General features: G+C 39.3%; 1 protein-coding gene across 1 annotated transcript; it reads right to left on the bottom strand.

The window, feature by feature from the left end:
- Positions 1–433: 433 nt before the first annotated feature.
- On the bottom strand, positions 434–16,920 carry LOC126187565 (E3 ubiquitin-protein ligase RFWD3-like). The gene is made up of 4 exons (XM_049928722.1): positions 16,634–16,920; positions 16,478–16,551; positions 15,799–15,889; positions 434–2,051 (listed from the first exon to the last, which is right to left on the bottom strand). Exons 1-4 carry the CDS (start codon positions 16,668–16,670, stop codon positions 577–579), a joined length of 1,677 nt encoding a protein of 558 aa, XP_049784679.1. The 5' UTR covers positions 16,671–16,920; the 3' UTR covers positions 434–576.
- Positions 16,921–21,223: the final 4,303 nt, after the last annotated feature.

Genomic DNA, 21,223 nt, shown 5'->3' with positions numbered 1-21,223 from the left:
GGAAATCTTACACCCCACCCCCGAACGCTGGCTTTAGTCTGCAAGTTGTGATGTTCTCCAGGTATAGTTGACAACAGTTTATATATGTGTGTGCATCACTTGCATGAAGTATTCAATTTTTTGCACAAATATGAAATTGTCAACTTACCTGGACAACAAAAATAGAACTTTTCTCCTTAATTTCTGAAATAGTCCTAGATTATATTTTGATGTGTACATCAACATTTGTAGACTGTGATTTGGAATTAATTAATCTGCAAAAATACGAGCTTCTTTCATAACGTACTTTTCAGTTTTTTTTTTTTTTCACATTTAAACTTCAAACTTTATGAATAAACTGTTTCATAATGGCCATTCATCCAATAGCGCCATTTTAACAATTTCATTTAACTATTAAGAAACAATTTATTATTAAAACTGATTTTTACATTTATTTCAAAATTCATATATACATTTATAGCACTCACAGAATACTTTAAAAAGTACCATACTGACAAAAGTATCAAAAATTACTGCTTTTACACACTGTTATATTTACAAGATTATGAGTTACCATAAGAATTTGCACAACTTTTTTCACATATGCTTTACACTATATAACCGCAAAGACTTTTCTGAGAGCGCTGACAAATAAAGTATTCCATCCACGTTCAATGGGCAAATATCGATAATAGGTTCTGAAGCCGGAAGACTGAGAAGACGCTGACCTGAAGAGACACTCCACACGGCAACAATTTTTGAGCTCTCAATGTGAGCTGCCACCAGTGTATCTCCCTGCACAGAGACAGTGCAGGGTCTTGACAAAAGTCTCTGAGTGGTACTTCCCATAAATGTGTGCACAGGGCAACAAACTGCGCTTGTGCCATCTGCCCCAAACTGACACAAAATATGACAAGAATTTGGAACCCTTGCATTAGGCCTAGTAGATATTAAAATATGATCTGTGTGTTCATCATAACACAAAGAAGTAAAAGGTCCAGAAAGAGGTAAATGTTGCACTGAAAAATTATCTGCATTTCTTTCGTATGCACAACACGAATTAAGCCTACATGCTAAAAATCCTCCCCGTGACAAGGTTCTATTTCCCTTGGCAGGAAAGGCTGCTAATGACGTAACAGGTGATGTATCTCCAGGTACAGAATGACGTGCAACTGCATTACTCGTTTGCCTCATATCAAACTGGGACACTACACCATTCTGGCTTCCGACAAAAAGTACATTTGGATCATTAACATCCCAGCAACAGCTCCACAGAGAACTGTCTGTTGTATATGTATGTACAACAGAATTACTTGTGATATCCACTAATTTAGCACATTTGTCCAGAGAAACAGTAAGAAGCAATTCATTTCTTTCATGATGAAATGCCATGTCCCTGATTGGCTTCGGATGGAGGAAGAGAAATTGCGTTGGATGCAAATCTACAGCATCTATCTTTTTGATACCAAAACCTGAAAACAGATTATTTGTAGAGCTTTGCGAAACAACTAGAAGCTTGTGCCACGAGCTAAATGCCGCAACACGGCAGCCTCCACTTTTACAAACTTCTATGGTGCGATCGTGTAGGATACGTATATTTCTCTGGGAGCTACTCTGAGATGATGACATTTCTCTTCCGTGCACTGCATTCTGTGACTGAGATGAAAGCAATTGTTCGCACTTACGCTTTAGTTCCCAAATTTCCTTTAAGTGGAGTTCCTGGTTCAACTTAGATTGGGCTAATTCAAGAACAAGTCTATTTTTCTCTTGCTGTAAGCTTTCTACCTGCGACTTCAATTTTTCTTTTTCTACAGTGTCAAGTGCTTGAACCCTACGAGCATATAAAAATCTTATGTCTTTTGGTGACGCTTTTTTATTGCACTGAGGGCATCTCCTCTGTCCAGCTGAGCACGAAACTTGAAGCCAGCGTGTAATACACGAATATCCAAACAGATGTCCACACCTTAGGGAAATCAGTCGATGACTTCCTGCATTGGTCCAGAAATCCATGCAGATTGGGCACAAACTTCCATCATCCCCATCATCAGATGCATTCAGGTCGTCTTTTGTATCTGGAAAGAATGTGTGATTATTCCAGTAATTAAAGTATTTTACATCGGTAATAAAGCACTGGCAATACAAATACACTTTAACACTTTGAGGATTTGGCAACTACAGTGTCGTCCAAATGGCTTATTCAGTGTTTTTCACAGTTTTTCTGAATTTTGTGCAGCAGGTTTTACTGTAAAGAACTGAAGTCAGTTTACTGCATTTGAAAGAGCGGTCATTTTTTCTCTGAAATAGTGCAGATTTACAGCAGTCCCAATTTTTTTAATATTAAAATGAAGTGTTTGCTCACAACCAAAAAAATTATTTTTCCTAATTAATTTCCTACTGGAGGAAGTGGTTGGTACTAAAAATACAACCACTAGAAATGTTATTATTTTAACTGATAATTGCTTATTTACATTTGCCTCAGTGTGAAAATTTTTTGAAGCATTTTGGAAAACTAAGTACTACATCACATTATCTACAGTGATACCTGGTATCTTTTCTTGCCACTTTCCCAGCCATTAACTTGCTTCGTTTTGGGCAAACATTACACCTCCTTTGAAACCATTTTGGCACTTCTCTATCTGGAAGCAATTTAGGAAAATTTCTTTAACTGAATTCTGTTGTCAGGTGAACTATTTTGAGTGAATGTTGATTCCAACAGGCCTCCTTCGTTCACCGAAGTAGCTCCCAATTCAGTAATAAATTCAAGAAGATGCTAGCAGGCCTCGACTTTTATACAAAACATTAACAGACAATCATCACCTGTATTTTGCTTGCCATTTCTTACACTGTGTACTCTTAAAATTCTGTATTTGATCCAAGCTCTGTACCATCATACAATAAATAAATAAATAAATAAATACCCATTAAAACATGGAAAAAACTTTCTTGCCCTAAATTATTTTGCTCCATGTCTAAAGGGCATCTGCTCGCTATGATCCACAGTATCCTTCTTTTTATTCTAATTTGTATTAGAACCAGTCAGGTTTCATCTTCTCTATCACTTCTAATTTTGTTCCGACACTGATAGTGGATACCCCCATTTTGTGTTTTGTCATCAAAAGAAATACATTCTTCATGTCTTTCCATTTCACAAACAGAAAGTGGTCTCATCTGCAAAATGAAAGTAGTAGTATTTTTCCCCATTACTTGGCAATTAGATCTTTTCATAATAGTACAGTAAGGTCATCTTGGAAAGAAATACAATGTGTCTGTCACACAACAATTTCTGCCCTTGTACTGAGTGACCTCGTGAGATGCAGCGCATGGCAACAAGATGAACATGAATGCTGCAAAGCAGGTAACACCGTGTTGTCTGTACTTGTTTCCCACCAATATGAGTGACAGGTGCTGCCATCTACGTCTTTTGTGTTATTACACCCATCATAGAGCATCTTCATACAAGGAGATGTAAGAAAAATTGGAATATATTTAGAAAGCTGAGAAAGGGCTACCTAGGTCACTCGTCTCCAAAGTGCCAGTGAGAAAGTTACGTACAAGTTTATGGTTCAGGATCTGAAAACTTTAAATGCAGCCTTTCTGAAAAACTTTTCCCTCAGAATTCTGTTCTTTTTCTTCAGATAAGCACAACTTTTACAACTACTTCGTTAGTAGCTTAATATCCACAGAAGTGCTTACTCCAGGCAAGCAATGTTACTTGTGCCATTGTGAGCCACAACTTGCAAATGACTGCACCTTGCACACTTGATAGCTGCAGGCATGGCTCCTCCACATCTCTGATGAGGCCTCCAGCACACACTGAGTGCACATTGGCTTTCTTTCCAGCCTTGGACACTATTTCCCTAAGGGGCTTCATAATGCACCTAATGGAGATCCTGATAACTAGCTTACAGAGTGTGTGTGTGTGTGTGTGTGTGTGTGTGTGTGTGTGTGTGTGTGTGTGTGTGTGTGAGAGAGAGAGAGAGAGAGAGAGAGAGAGAGAGAATTCAACCAATCATTGACAGGGGACATTGGCTGGTTAAGTAATTGTCAACGAAATTCACCAACAGCTGTGTAACTTATTATTTTATTTTGAAGGCTACCAGTTTTAGCATTTCAATATGCGATCTTCAGTCCCCATATGCATCTCTCCGAGTAAACAAAAATGTCATACAGAGCCATAAACCTCTGGGTGTCATGAATTCAATCGTTACACTAGTGCTTCATTTGAAGACTTGATAGCAAGTCTGAATAAGGCACTAGTGTAACGACAGTTCATGACATCCAGAAATTTACGGCTTTATATGATGTTTTCATTTACTTGGAGAGATGCATATGGGTCCTGAAGATGGCATATCGAAATGCTGAAACTTGCAGCCTTCAAAATTAAATAAAACAACAACTTAAGTTACAAGGCTGTTGGTGAATATCATTGATAAATTTGTGACTGGACAAAGGACTTCCTTAACTGAAAAAAACTGATGACTTTGAAGGAAATTTCAGGAATTCTCTAAGGGGCTGTTCCAGGGCCATTACTATTTACTATTTACAATTTACATTAATGATGATCAACTGGGGCTAATGTTGGAGAGACTGTGAGGTTATTCTGGATTAAATGAAACAACAAGTTCACTGTTACCAGTCACCGTTTTATTTATTTCCACGACGCATTTCAAAGGTTTAAACCTCCATCATCAGGTAGATTTACATTAGTAAGTATTACATTTGTGTGTGTGTTGTGTTACAATTTTTTGAGGAACTTGTGGCACTGCCTCCAGAGGTCACAGGTTCCTTTTGCTGTCGTAACACATCACACACCTTCAAAACGCGTCGTAGAAATAAATAAAACGGTGACTGGAAACAGTGAACTTGTTGTTTCATTTAATGTCAGTAACAATCACGGTAAAGCCTAACCTAAAAATGTTCGCATTTAAAGTTATTCTGGATTGTATTGCTGTGTATATAAAGACTGCAGTGTCAGAACACTGTAATGAAATATAGGAAGACCTACAGAGAATCGACAACTGGTGCAGGTACTAGCTGTTGACCATGAACACAAGAAAACTGCAAAGTATTACAAATAAATAGGTGAAGAGAGCCACTTCTGTTCATTTATGCTATAAGTGACGAATCAATGGAAACAGTAACAGCCACTTCCGTTCATTTATGCTATAAGTGACGAATCAACAGAAACAGTAACTTACTTACTTTCTTTCTTTCGTTTACGCCATAGCCCCGCAGCAATTGCAGGGTCGGCGCGGTTAGAACGGATTTGGCAAGGTTAGTTTTAGGGGTGGCCAGATGCCCTTCATGCCGCCACCCCGTACCCCCAGGGATGAAATCAGTATACCCCAGCTGTCTGCATCTAGTGTCAATCGTGAAATAGTGCGAACGTATTTGAAATGTCTGCGACGCGTGTAACTGAGGCGGAATGTGGGGACCAGCCTGGTATTCACATAGCGGGATGTGGGAAACCACCAGAAAACCACATCCAGGCTGGCTGGCACACCGGCCCTCGTCGTTAATCCGCTGGGCGGATTCGATCCGGGGCCATTGCACCTACCCAAGTTCAGGAAGCAGCGCGTTAGCACTCTCAGCTACCCTGGCGGGTCAACGGAAACAGTAACTATCATAAAATAATTATGAATAATCATCCAGAATGATCAAAAGTGGAATAACCGCATAAAGCACTTAGAAGACACCTACCAGTCAATCTGAGTGGAGGGCCATAGGAAGAATCTGAACGGAGGGCCATAGGAAGAATGGAAGCAGGACAGTTGCTCACTGATGTGGCCCGATGACTTAATGCGAATCATTCTGTTGCTTCTTGGATGTGGCAACAGTTTATAGAGACCGAAAGCATATCCTGAAGATCAGAGCAGGACAACCAAGTGTGACAACAGAGAGCACTATTATTTGGCTATAAGGCCACGATGGTATTGCCTTAGTACTGCACTGCAACTGGCCTCTGTCCTCTCAGCATCAACCGAACATGTTATATCGAGGCTAACTGTGTGCACAAGGCTTCGGTAGAGTGACCTTCATTGACAGAGACCAGCTGTATGCGTACCTCTGACTTGTCTTCACAGAAGGGAACATGTATAGTGGAGTCATCAACGTGCCACCTGGACAGCTGAAGAGTGGGCAAGCGTTCATTTTACAGACGAGTCCTAATGTGGTTTAGAGAGTGACTCTCAACAGATTTGCATCTAGAGGAAATGTGGAACATGATCTCAGGACCCAACCTTTGTGGAAAGAGACCATTACCAAGAAAGATCCCCTACAATGTGGGCAGGGATTATTTTGACCACTAACAATTTATGGAACTGTGGGGTGAATCATCAAGGTTTAACTGCTGTCAGGTATCGTGATAAGATCTTAGGACATCATGTGTGGTTGTTGGGAGGTGCTGTGGGCCTAGACTTTGTACCGGCGGATGACACCGCTTGACCTCACAGAGCATGGGTGGTTGATGTTTTCTTGGAAACTAAGGATACGCACACATGGTCTAGCCTACTCCCTCTCCTGATTTGAATCCCGCAGAGCATATCTGCATATCTGGGACGAACTAGGGAGATAGATGCATCATGTCAGCGTCCACCAACCACTATCCCCATGACATGTGAGCAGCTCTGCAGGAAGAATGAATGTTACTGCCTCAACACGAAACTGATGACATCATCCACAGCAAGCACTGACATCATCAGGCCTTTATTGCTGCCAGAGGTGGTCACATCCCATATGGAGCACATTAACCATCTCTCGTGTGGGCAAACCTGCTAAGTTGGAAAAAACAAAACTTTTTGTTTAGCATTATGCATGTTGCAGTTGTTTATGTTCTGTATTCTTTACATTGTTTCTACTTTACTATCACCAGTTTATACCATTTTGTGGCAAAATCAACAACACAAAATTGCAAAATTTCCTTTTGTTGCTTTAATTTTGGACACCTGTGTAGTAGGAAGAGCAGATACCGGACAGGTTCACGGGAAGATTCTTAAGGCAATTTAATTCATGCACAAAGATGATTACAAAACACCTGTTCAATTGATTGTTTATCAGTCTGAGACTCTTACGAAGTATGATTAATAGGAGAGAGGGAGAGGGGGAGGGAGAGAAATCCCACAAAGCCTGGTGCATTTACTCGAAGAGAGTATGTCGCAGAGATGCTCAACAAATTCCAGTGGCAGGCACTACAAGAGAAGGGGTGTGCATCACAGAGATTTACTGATGAAATTTCCAAAGAAAATTAAGGCCAAGTAGTACTTCTTTCCACACATACGAGAAGATTACAGAAATTACGCCTTGTGGAGCTTTACCGAATCATTTTCCCTACATACCATTCACAAATGGAAGACAGCATTCCAATGTTCGCATTCGGAGACAGCATTTTGAAAGAAAGACTGATACAAGCAGGAGTGCCACAGGGGTCCATCCTTGGCCCCCTGCTGTACTCCCTGTACACACCAGATGTCTCAAGGGCAGAGTCATTAGCCTTATAAGCGGATGACATTGTACACTACACCCACTGCCTCTAAGTCTATGTTTTGCATTGCCATCTGCAGACAGAATCTTGGGGCCTGGGCCACGAAGTGGTGTTTGAAATTTAATGTCACAATGAACTATGCAGTTGTAATTACAGCGCACAGTGCCATTGGATTTTGAACCTGTGCGGATCATGGGAGGCCCCATCCCATGGTATCACACACTGAAATACCTAAGGATAACCCTTGAAAGGCACCTCATCTGGGGATCATACATCCGTATCACACACTGAAATACCTCAGGATAACCCTTGAAAGGCACTTCATCTGGGGATCATACATCCGTGAAGATTGGGGTAAAGCATGTGGTTATCTGAAAATATCTCCACCCTTGCTAGATACTGAGTCTACATTTCCTCCACACTGGTCCGAGCAGAACTAGAATATGTGACTATAGTGTGGAGAAACATAGCTGACCACCATGTTCATCAACTTCATGGCTTCCAGAGTAGAGCATTAAGACTTTTCCACCTTTAGGAAAAGCAGGAACAGTTAATAACTTAAACTGCACAATACTAGACAGATAAGACTGTCATGAGAAAAAAGGGTGATAAAGTCGCACAATGGAAAAGAATACTAGAATATCAGCCTTAGTGCCCAGATGAAGTATCCCCTGCATGTGTGAGAGTTCTACTTTTGATGGAGAACCTTGACCAGAAGCTTAAATATTTCCAGTATTCTTTTTCATTATGCCTGTTTGCGGCTCAACCCCTTAGGTGAAGAGCAGCAATCTATCCTTACCGTATTACTATTACTCCAGCCTGGACTTTCCATTATGTGTATGCATATTTCACAATGTTTATGTATCGCATGTACAATTTTAGAAACTGCTGATAATGAACGTAATGGCAGAACGGAATTCCGTATACTTTTCAATAAGTTTTATCAGTAGTTGAAGGAAGTTTTACCTAGGGCAAATTTTAGGATAATGGGATAAATCCAGGAATAGCTATTCGTGGAATAATACGTAATTGGACAGGTAAAAAAGGTACTCACCAAGCGATGGCAGGAGAACACACATGAAAGAGATATTACATATGCAAGCTTTTGGAGCCAGTGGCTCCTCCTCCGCGTAGAGGGGTTGAAGAGGAAGGAGGAGGGGTGAAGAAAAAGAACAGGTGAGTTTTAGGGGAAGGAGTAGAGTTTGGAAAAAATCACCCAGAACCCTGGGTCGGGGGAGACTTACTGGAGAGGATGAGAAGGAAAGATAGACCGTTGGGGACTACACTGAACAAGATTCGGAAACCTGAGAGCTTAAAGGTGGAAGATAGGATAATGTGCAAGACAGAGATTACTGCCGAAACATCGTGCACGATTTAGTATGAGTTAATAGCTCAGTTAATTGTAGGTAACGGAGGTGGGGGAGGAGGGTACAGCGAAAAACAGACAGGTCAGAAAATAAAAGATGTGGAAAATTAAAACTGAGTGAAGAAAGGAATAGTTACTGTGAAGAAATGCTGGGACCATAGTTATTAACGTAAATTGAGGCCAGTTGGGTGGCAAGAACCAAGGACATCCTGTAACACCAGCTCCCACCTGCAGAACTCTGAGAAACTGGTACCTGGGGGAAGAATCTAGATATTTTACCAGTAATTTCTGTCTTGCATATTACCGTACCTTTCTCCTTTAAGTTCCCAGGTTTCAAATCTCATCCAGTACAGTCCCCAAATATCAATCTTTCCTTCTCATCCCATCCAGTAAGTCTCCCCTGACCCGGGGTTCTGGGTGATTTTTCCGAACTCTACCCTTCTCCTAAACCTCACCAGTCCTTTTTCTTCACCCCTCTTCGTTCCCCTTCAACCCTTCTGCCAGGAGGAGGAACCACTGGCCCTGAAAACTTGCACATGTAAAACCTTTTCTGTGTGTGTTCTCCTGCCACCACTTGGCAAGTAAATTTTTTATCTATCTAATTACATTTTATTTAAAAAAAGTTTATTTTCATTGATATATTCACAGACTCCGCCACCTCAGATACAACTAAGGGTATGCTTTTTATGATGCCATTCTATTCCCCAGTTAGTTATACCTGGAGTATTATTTCCATTCACTTACAGTGGTAACACAAATCAAAACTGAGTATTTCTGCACAGAAAATACAATAGTTAGTCTATTAAGTCATCATCTACAGAAATGTCAATTGTAAACATGAGTGAGAGGCATTCACAATATTAGACTTATGCTCTTAAGAAAACTCAGACTATGGAACATGATGGTGAACCTCATGAACTTAGTGGAAACCAAGACAGCTCACTTAATCGCATGCAGCAAAAAGATTAATGAGAAACATTTTAACAACATGCTTGAAATCAACATATATGTTTAACACAATACTCTATATGGAAATCAGTTAACTAAAGAATCAGATCTATGCTTTTTGACCATTACATGATATACAGGATAGACTATAAGTCGGTTGTAACTAGCAGTCTTTAGACTGTCTTGCCCAGCATAGTGGTAGTCAACTGTGGTCTCTACTGGTGCATCATACCCATCAGTCAGTTGACACAAGCAGTTTGAGGTTTGTAGTTATCTGAGAAACAGTGAATAGGAAGTTAACTACAGAACAGCAACAAATTTGTTTTGCAAATATGGTGAAACATGGCCATATTTAAAGTGGTGTTTGTGTAGTTTTTCCCAAATATCCAGCCACCATCTCAACAAGGTATTCACAAATTAAATTTAAGATCTGTAGAGACTGGATCAGTAGCAAAGCTTCCTTGTTCAGATAGCCCAAAATCAGTTACTACAGAAGAGAATCTCAACGTTATCGAACTATGTTTCATGCAATCAGTGACTAAACCTCAAAGAAAAGGATCCAAAGAGTATCAAACAGCAGAACAAGCCTACAAAAGGTTCAGGAAAAGCTGCAATAAAGACTATACAGGCCTACTTTACTTCAAGGTCTAAACAAAGATGGCATATGGAACTCTGCGTGGTAGACATAATGCGACATGAAACCGATACCAAGTTTTACAAAAGCATCCTTTGGCGAGACAAAGAGACTTAAGGTGAATGGCAGAGGAAAAGGACAACTGTGTCTACTAGGATTCTACAAATTCCCACATGTGGCAATGGAGAGCAACTCTCCTGCTATGAGTGTATGGGCAGAGATTTTTGGTTGAAGGCTAATTAGCCCTCTTTTTTAATGCCACTGCCAATTCTGTATATTAACTATATCATGAAAAGGACAGTCTGATACTCACTGTAAATACGACATTCAGTTGCAGACAGGTACAACGAAAAAGACTATTACATGCTGCTGTACAGGAACTGCAGTATAGTTGACACATAACATGGCTACTTTCACACATGGTCCTGCCTTTTATTGGGTAGAATATACCTGTGACTGGACTGGTAGTAGGATTGGAGTAGGGTTCCTGCTCTCCAATGGTCATTTCCTTGTGGTTGGTCCAGGTGAAAGACCTGTCCTGTACACCCTCCATCACCTCCTACGCCAGTCCAGTCACAGGCATTTTCTATCCAATAAAAGGAAGTGCTACATGTGAAACAATCCCTATTATATATTAGCTACACTGCAATTACTGTACACTATTCTATTTGGGCATGACAAGCAACCAACTATTTACTCAAATGAAAAGTCACCACAAAACTGTGGCAAACCGTACACTTTACCATCCAGATGCTAAACATACTGCAAGCAACAACAGAAATTACTTGAACAACTAGTTCACTATGCAGGGCATTTGAATACTCCCTTCCAGCACAAGTTTCCGTGAACACACTACCTCCCTGGCCTCAACCTCTGTGAACCTGTTCTGACTGCCTCCCCTTTCCTCTGCCCGGATCTAATCTATCAGTGATTTGCCTTAATGTGCCTTAATGTGGCACACACACACACACACACACACACACACACACACACACACACACACACACACACACACACACACACAGGTGGGGGGGGGGGCCATGCACTGAGGGGAAAAGAAGAAGAAGAAGAAGAAGAAGAAGAAGAAGAAGAAGAAGAAGCTAGTGCTTAAAAGCTAACATAAGTGCAGTTTTCTTTTGCCTGTTTCTATGCTCCACGCATTGATCCACTATAGATAAGTGGTTTTCTTTTCCTTATTTTATGTAAAATGGACAAGGGGGTATGTACATTGTTACCTAACACAATTCTACGAGTGTTGAATATATCTGTAGTTCATTAGTTAATAGTGTTAACCAGAACACACACTTTTCATTATGGGTGTTTTAAAATGTCATTACTTTTGTATGAGAAAGAAGGTAACAATATTTTGTAGTTTTAGTTAGTAAGTCAACTAGGAACATCGCTATTTGCACCGAAAGAGCCTCAAATTTATCCCCTGCTAAATTTTTTTGCATCTTTGTGTTACCTTGCTACTGTGTTTTCCAAATTCACCTTTATATTTTGCAAAGACAGTTTAAAATAGGCCCAGGAATTTTGGAAAAGAAACAGACTTTTAGTTAGATAGAACATGGCAACATTTTTCTTCATCCTCCAATGTTTAGGGTAGTAGTTTCTAATGTTCCCATAGAGATGGGGGTTTTATAGCATAGAATACCATTCCACCTTCTCCTTCACAGGTTGTTTTTAGTAAACAGCCCAAAAGTATCTGAACAACTTTGTCTTATCAGAATGAAGCATTAATGCCTAGGAAAAAACTTAGCATTCTTTTCATTACTTTTACCATTTGGGATAGGTTTTTGTGAACCCTCCTGACAGCCTTTTCATTTGTTTTCTTAAGAATGTGACTACCAATTTTGGACAAAATCAGAGTGACAGTGTAGAGTTGCTTATAAACTTTATAACTGATAATGACTTATTTTATAAGAAACAGATTTCAGTCGTCACATGTACCATCTCTTCCACCTTTTCTGTCAGAAATCACTATTCCACAATCAACTGCCTCAGATACCTTTCTTGAGCAGATTGTTTTCTGTCTCACAGGACAGCTTCATTCCCACCACGGTATAATGAGATAAGTTGCCCCTTATCAAAATCACATCTCCAGGTGGTGATATTGTGGTTTACCCTGCAGTAGATATAATCAGGTGCATCTCATAGTTAAAGGCCTTGAGGTGGAGCTGCCCTAAAATATATATTAAAATAATTTTTCAATAATTGATTACATAACTTAAATAATCCGACATTTTGTATATTTCCCATGTGAATACTGAAAGTCAATCTTTTTGGAACTTTATATCGACTAATATTTCTCAAACACATAGTAGCTAGTCTTATGGCTGTGCCCTGCAATGCCTATTACCTCTATGTAATACAGCCTTACGGGTGTTGCTTCTACAGAATATAACTCTTATGTGCCTCTTAAATGCTCAACTAGCAGAGCCTTACGGTAACCTACCAATTTCCATACAATTTTCACATTCTGCTGCTTACATAAATGAACGAAGTGGCTGAAACTTCTATGGAATCAGGCTCCAAATATCACTATTCTGCTTTGGTGCATCACTAATTGACATTTAGTATTAATGTTTTGATGAAGTTTTAGATAGTTTTTTGATCATATCATTGGAAATTCTATCCACTGAAGGAATAACTTTGTAAGTTTCTTCACAAACAACATTAGAATACGATTACATAGTTTAACCACCTAGCAGCAGTTCCACAAATGAATAGCGGAAAGACACGTGAAAAATGTCGTGTTACCATTATTCTGCAAACAGCAGAACATGAATTCAGTGTGCAAATTATTAGGCAAAAATACGGAGCATGGGCTTGAAAAATAACTACTGAATCCTCCAAATTTAAATGAAATTGACTTGGGCCATTTTGTAGGGCAGATGGACCGATTTCATCTATAAACAAATGAAATAAGGTAAACAAAACTTGCATTAATAAATGAGAAGCAATTAATTTGTTGTAACTACTTGTTTTGTCTACTAAAGGAAGTACTTAATAATTGGCAGTGACATGTTCACACACCATCACATATTCCGCTACACTGGCACAACGAACTGTATTAAAAATTACTTATTTTGGAGAGGTCTTTAATATTATTAATCATTTAAACTACTAAATTTTCATAATACACTAATATAAATATGAAAACCAACAAATGTGGTATGCTAGCTTCAAAAACAAATCAACATGAAGGCAGCTCAGCTTGCTTCTATTAGCCAGTCGTGCCACAAGACCCGAAACTTAACAAAAATACTGTTTCGTCCTGCACACTGAAATATTGTGGTTGAACACACACGAAACATTCAGAGTCTCAAGTTTAGATTTGGAAACAAAAACTTAAGCGTGCAACGAAGCAATCCAGAATGCATCTTTTAGTACAACTGGTCGGGATAAAGTGCTGGAAAATGTGATGACTGCAGATAAATATGCTACCTATGGATCTTATCATGTTTTTTGTTTTTGGTGTCATTTAGCAGATGATTATGAAACAGAAAAAAGTTACTGTATGTAAACCTTTACCTGGTCACCCACACCTAGTTCCACACAATCATTCAACGATTTAAATACAATGAGTTAGCCAATGAGTATTACCTTATAACTGTGAGTCTAAAAGCTTTGTGCAATGATCTCTGTGTTTTTGTATGTAGTGAAATGCTCTGAAAATACCAAGTAATGTGTGCTACTATAAAGTAAATTTTTACCAAAGAAACTATGATATTTGCCAAATATAATTATTGCGTGCAAATGCTCATTAGTGGAATCTTATACAGGGTGTCCCAGAAATTCAAAAAAACTTTGAGAAATTGTAGAATGTGTCTTGAGGTACACAATACCCAGAAACATCATCCAACAACACTACAGAGCGTTGTAGTTATAGGTGCCAGCAACTGCCACTATGCCATCCCTTTGGCAGCAGATGTGACTTTGTATGCTGATGGACCATAGGCAGAACACTTCTCAGTTCGCAATGTTGTTTGTCATTTGGTGATCATGACATTGTTATGGTCGCCAGTGGATGAGATGGAGCTAGCTGCTACATATAAAGCCCTTGTCTCCTACGAATATGATGCTCTGTCGCCTCAGTGGATGACGTTTCAAATACAGGTTTCCATCTATAATTTATTTTACTTCTGAAACCCTCTAAAATCTCCATGTTTCTTGGTATACAGGAGAAAAAAAAATGCAGATAGAAACCCATATCCGAAATTGTCATTCAACAAGGCAATACTCATACGATAAAGGCCAGTCTATGCAGCAACTACCTCCATCTTCTCCACTAGTGATCATGGCAATCTGTCACGATCACTGAATAACAAACAACATTGTGAGTGGCAGCAGAACACAGGCATAAAAGACGGTTGTAATTAGGCAAGCTTTCGGAGCAAGTGGCTCCTTTTTCAGGCAGAAGGGTTGAAGGGGAAGGAAGAGGGGTGAAGGAAAAGGACTGGAAAGGTCTAGGAAAAGGGACAGATTTCGGGAAAGTCACCCAGAACTGCGCGTCAGAGGAGACTTACCGCATTCTTTCCATCTCATCCTATGCAGTAAGTCTCCCCTGACCTGTGGTTCTGTGCGACTTTCACAAAATCTACCTCTTTTCCGAGACCTCTCCAGATATTTTCCTTCACTCCTCTTCCTTCCCCTTTAACCCTTCTGCCTGTAAAAGCAGCCACTAGCTCCGAAAGGTTGCCTAATTAGAACCTTCTTTTATATGTGTGTTCTGCCACCACTTGGTAAGCAGATTTTTTATTTATACAACTAAATTATTATGTCAAAAATTGACTGTTTTCGTTGTTATAAACAACAATGTGAGATGCTCTGCCTACAGTTTAACAGTGTACAAAGTTAGGTTTGTTACCGAACAGGTGGTCAAGTGGCAGGTGTTTGCATCTGTAATTTCAATAATATGCAGCATCATTGGACGACGTTTCCGGACACTGGTCCCTATCCTCGATTTTGTTCCTCAAGACACCCCCTACAATCCCTGTATGTCACAACATAACTAGTGCACCTGTGTATACTGGTTATTGTAAAAAGCAAGCATATTTGTGAGAAATTAAAGATTTCTGGTAAGAGAAATTCTTATCAAATTCTGTGAAGAAAAATTCGACATTACTGACTAGCATGTTATGAACTCATGCAATAGGAGACTAAAAATTTTCTGTCAACTAGCTAAATTGGTAAATCAAATTTACTAAATGTCCACCTTGCAGGTACTGGCAATACAAATGACATCTACACAATTTTATCATTTAGAAGGGCCTTACAATTACGATTATTTAAAATTAGGTCTAAAGAAGAAAATACTTCATTAATCGGAAAAATGAAACATTCATTTCAAGAAAAAAGTATCAGCTAAGTGTAACGACAGAGACTTACTTTTATGTTCATATGCTTGATTTTCATTTGACTGACAATCAGCTTTAAAAGAGCCTGTATCACTTGATTGGGGTCCTTCATGTGAAACAACCTGCAAGAGAGACATGACACGTTCACTGTGGTTTCTCAGAAGAAGCAATTTTTATAGATACCACTGGACATTTATTTTACATGGGCATGTCTATACTAATTAAACATTCTCCCGAATCATAATATCTGTACAATGACATATGATTAATCAAATGATCAAAAATTTTTCACACTGCTTTCAGACTATGTGCAATTTTGAATAACATGAGCATCATTTCTATAATATGACAGTTCTTCTTCCACATATCAATTGTTGTTAAGCAACTGCTCTGTGGCACTATTTCTTTTCTTTACTGACAATAGTTTTGACATGTTTCATGCCGTTTACCACTTCTCTTTTGTTGTATCTTCAGCTTTGTTGACAAGCACTAGCTTTCTCAATGGATACTTTTTTAGTAGATGCAGCTTAGCAGTCCACACAAAAAAACAAACTGTACAGCGACGTTACACTTATACAATTTCGGAAACATTACACGTGGGCACCTGCTGTACAACTACTGGCAGATAACAGAGAAATATTCCACTTCCTATGCTCACGTTTCTTCGAGGGTATTCATTTCAGTAAATTTACAAGACAAAATGATTTTACCTCAGTTCCTGAAGCAACAGATTCATGCACGACAGCTACCTCGGAATCCTCTTCTTCCGTTTCCATATCTCCATCTGCCAATCAGAATATGACAACATTTATAAATAATCAACAAGTAGAAAACTTTATATACAACTGAGCAATAGTAAAACATACCATACACAGTCGCGTCGGAGTCGTTACCGTCTTCCATCGCTTTATCTCATGGCATTGACAAGTACATCAATACAAAACACACTAATACACAGCTCATACGTCGCGTCAACGACGCTCTGTCATATACAAACTTACGGCATCAATTTCATTATTTCGCGCTATATGGTTTCAAACTCTTAGTACTGTGTATCTGAGATATTATACATAATATTTACATATCTCTGCGTTCCGACCCTACAGTTAGTAAAATTCGTCTGTAAAATCCACTTGACCTGCCTTTTAAATGGCACTAGCAAAATCGAATGTCATCAGGGTGTTGTGTCTGCATTCTCAAATTAGTGCGCGTAACAGTCGATGTTTACTAGAGACATAGGTTTTTCTAAAGTTACTTTTTGACAGTCGACTTCACACACACAACAAAAATGTCGCCACAGCTAGTGGCATCCTGTAGCTGCAATCCAGTTGCATGTGTGAACTGCCAGTTTGCTTTAGCGCAACAGACGTAACTTTTGTCGTGCCACTAAAACCTCAACTTGGTTGTACTAATGTTTTTTCCACTGTATTTCGAAACACATTCTGTAGCAGTTATCATGGAGTGCTCCAATCGATTCTGGTGTGTTTTCATTTAATTGCCTAAAAAAAGTCAAAACGTTGGTCAGCAGGTACACTTTCGCAGCTTTTGGAACTATAAGAGCAACAGCCTACATTTAGTTATCTGTAGCTGTGTGTGTGTGTGTGTGTGCGCCTATTCCACAATCTTTAAAAAAAAAAAAAAAAAAAAAAAAAAAAAAGCGGGTCGTATGAACTTCAAGATTTGTGAGATCAGGTGCAATATAAATTGTGGATTATATGTGGGAAATAGCTGAGCAGTGTGATGTGTCAGCTGTTAAACTGAAAACTACTTACCAGAAATGCCTACATTAACGAATACAGTAAGCTTCTTGGAAGAGTGACGTGTCTCCAGAGAATATGTACACGCCAGCTGTTGGTTAGTTTGCAACAGCACACGGCATTTTCGGCTCTGAGTATTATTTATTTTGTGACTGTCTTTGTGGCCCCTGATTTAACCCTGCGCGAAATATGTTTTTGGGTATAACATTTGCGCTTCGTTTTCTTTGTATTTAACTTTTACCACAGCTCTAATGCCATCACCTGCATTCTAGCATCAATAATACAGTTTAACACATATTAGACTGTGTTAATACCCATCCATATGTTTTCAGTTGACTCCATGTTGAAAGCTGCGCTACTACGTAAAATTTGTGCCGTCCTGTGTGAATGGTAGCTGTGGCGTCACATTTAGTTGTATGTGTGAACCCGGCTTTTAGAGAGACACCCTAAAGTATTACAATCCTATCTACAGAACAGTATGCAAGTTTTTTGTGTTGACCAAGAAATAATCCAGTATACAACAGGTTACAGTTTATGGTAGGTGTTCCGCAGAGATCTGTACTGGTCTTTTTATTGTTCCTAATAATGATTAATGACCTGCTATCATTTATTAAATCCAGCCTTTGCTAGATGCAGATGATACAACTTCAATGATATCAGAAGCTATAAAACTGCCTTGTGTTGCAAAGACAATTGTTCGAGCATCCTACTGGTTTAAAGCAAATGTGTTCTTGCTGAATGAAAATATATCGGTTGGTTTTAAGTATAAAAGACTGTCAGATGATCCAAGTTATTTTATTAAATTGTCTTGAGGTCAAAACGTGTACAATATACGAGGATGGTTTGAAAAGTTCTCGGAATCACCACGAGAGGTCAGCGCTAGCGCAACGAGTTGTTCACGTGATATTCATTGGACTGTTACCTGTAAACACGTGGCACGTCAGTGCTCTTGGAAGAGAGCTGTGGCGGTGACGTATCTCTGTTGTTGTTCCCGCGTAGTGATTAGTGAAGATGGAAAAAATCGAGATTCGAGCAATGATGAAGAATTTCATAAATAAAGGTATGCAAGCAAAGGACATTCATGCTGAGTTCCAGAACACACTGGGGGACTCTGCTCCTTCATATTCAACTGTTGCCTAATGGACAAATGAATTTAAATTTGGTCAGGAGAACATAGATCATGATCCACGCAGTGGTCAGCCAAGATGTGTCACTACTCCGGAAATCATTGCATAAGTGCAAAAAATGGTCATGGAGGATCGTCGATTGAAAGTGCGTGAAATTTCTCACACTTGCCAGATGTCATCCGAACGGGTTTATCGCATTTTAACTAAAGAATTAGAAATGAAAAAATTATCTGCAAGATGAGTGCCGTGACTCTTGACACTGGATCAAAAACATGTACCGTCGCCATGGCAAAAATACATGAACTAAAGTATGAGTTGTTGCCACACCTGTCTTATTCACCTGATATGGCTCTGTCAGACTTCCATCTCTTCCCAAAACTGAAAATTTTTCTTGGTGGACGAAGATTCACTTCAAACGAAGAATTGACAGCCATAGTTGACAACTATTTTGCAGCCCTGGAGGAAACGCATTTTCGATATGGGATCGAGACACTGTAACATCGTTGGATCAAGTGCATTAATCTATGAGGAGACTACATTGAAAAATAAAAAAGTTTCAGTGATGTAAGTAGTTTTTTTCTATTCCATTCTCAGAACTTTTCAAACCAACCTCGTATTAGTGGTAAGTTATGAAGAGTAATTTATTTGTTAAGTCGACTTATTCACTGTGTACCAAAAATGTTAGAAAGTCCTATTTTTAATTTTTCCCAAGTTGAATATCATATGGTATAATTTTATGGGAAAACTGTAGTTGTGTGAATGATGCCTTAATGCTGCAGAATAAAGCTGTTAGGGTAATTACTGATTCTCTGTATAAGGCACACTATAAATCTTTGTGGTTAGCTGCCCACTCGTTCTACTACATAAACGAATTTATCAACTGTAATATACTCCTGTAACATTGAGGTCAATTCACACTGGCCACCATGGCACTGTCAGGTCATGGCATTATAATGTCAAGGTGCATTCACATTGCACATCACGTCATGGTATGTCAAGTCACGTTTTTTTATTCATTTTCGTGTTCCATGGATCCTTGTCGCGAGTGTATCGCTAGGATGTAGGACATGTAAGATTATTACAGTAATAATCTTATCTAAATGGCCACGAGGCTTACAAACTAAATCATAAACAGATACATGAGTTTCAAATGTTTAAACAGCAATACAGATTATAGTAGTAATAATGATTACACAAACAAATTATAAGCCTTACATTCTAATACATATAAATCGGCATTCTGTCATCAATTGATATGCCAGTGCTACATAATCAGTTCTTATAGGCTTAAAATTAAACACATTGTGCTAATTGTCACACACTGACAAAAAAATCCTGTAAAGAACAGAAAGAGCTTTTCAAAAGATAAAGTTTCAGCTGTTTTTTGAATTTAGTCCTATCCTCTGTGGCTTATTTAACATGAAATGGAAGTTTATTGTACAGAGGCCTCCAAAAAAAATGTATCCACCGTTTAAAAGTCCATAACTTGCAAACTAATTGACGGAGTTGTCTCATTTTTGGTGAAGTGTAGCTTAAAGTCCAACTTAAAGATATCACTGTAGGTGTTCGAAATGGTCACCATTAACATCTACGCACAAACGATGTCACCGAACTGCACCACATCCTTTAGTGTTCCCCACAGGTAAAAGTCCATAGGAGTTAGGTCTGGGGAACGTGGTGGATACACCACAGTACCTCTACGGCCTATCCATCTTTCTGGTAGATTTTCGTCAAGATACGCCCTAACACGATTTTGGTAATGGGCTGGGGCACCATCTTGTCGAAAGTAAACTCTTCTGTCTCCATACAAGTCTCGGATGGCAGGTAAAATGGATGTCTGAAGATTCTGAAGGTACACCTCACCGTGTGCCATCAAAGAAGAATGGCACAATCAAGCACCGGTAAGACAACCCACACAACGCATTTATTCCTGGCAAATTCGCGGATTTTCGGCGGCCCAGTAGTTGCAATTGTGGTGATTTACTGTACAATTGAGTTTGAACTGTGCCTCATCAGACCACACATCATCTCTGCAAACTCTTCATCGTTGCACACCATGTTAGTAAACCACTCGCAGTACTCCATTCTACGATCTGGGTCGTCCTCGTTCATAGCATATAGCAATCGTGGGATGTAGCACTTCCACTTTGCTGTCTTCAAAATTCGAGGAACACTTGAGTGACTCACTCCAGTTTCACAGGCACTCTGTCTCACAGACTTTGTGGTGAGCGAGTGAATTGTTGTAAAACACGACGGAAGTTAGCTGGATTTGTTACTGTTACAGGTCGTCCAGATCGTTGTTTGTGTACATCTTTAACACAGCCTTTGGCTTCAGATTTGTCTCGAATGCAACGAATCGTTAAACGTGCCAGTGGCGCTGTTTGATACTCATTTCGCCATTGCTGTTGAACCTCATTAATGTTTTCGTACTTAAAATACCACTTCAAAACTGACTTCCTTTCATCGAATGTACGCCTTGCACCAGGCATGTTTACTCGAGTAACTAGGTGCAACTAAGAATAAAACACTGACTATCTGGAGACTGTCATCTGACAAAACAAAACAATGCAAT

The sequence above is a fragment of the Schistocerca cancellata genome, chromosome 5 (genome assembly GCF_023864275.1).
Source record: "Schistocerca cancellata isolate TAMUIC-IGC-003103 chromosome 5, iqSchCanc2.1, whole genome shotgun sequence".
NCBI lineage: Eukaryota > Metazoa > Arthropoda > Insecta > Orthoptera > Acrididae > Schistocerca > Schistocerca cancellata.
The sequence above is the reverse complement of the archived record's forward strand: the minus strand, read 5'-3'. Positions and strand labels throughout refer to the sequence as shown.

Coding starts and splice junctions, on each gene's coding strand:
- LOC126187565 (XM_049928722.1), bottom strand. CDS start 16,670: ATGGAAGACGGTAACGACTCCGACGCGACTGTGTATG. Junction 16,552..16,633: donor CTCCGACGCGACTGTGTATG/GTATGTTTTACT, acceptor TCTGATTGGCAG/ATGGAGATATGGAAACGGAA. Junction 2,052..15,798: donor TCAAGCATATGAACATAAAA/GTAAGTCTCTGT, acceptor CATTCTTTCCAG/ATACAAAAGACGACCTGAAT.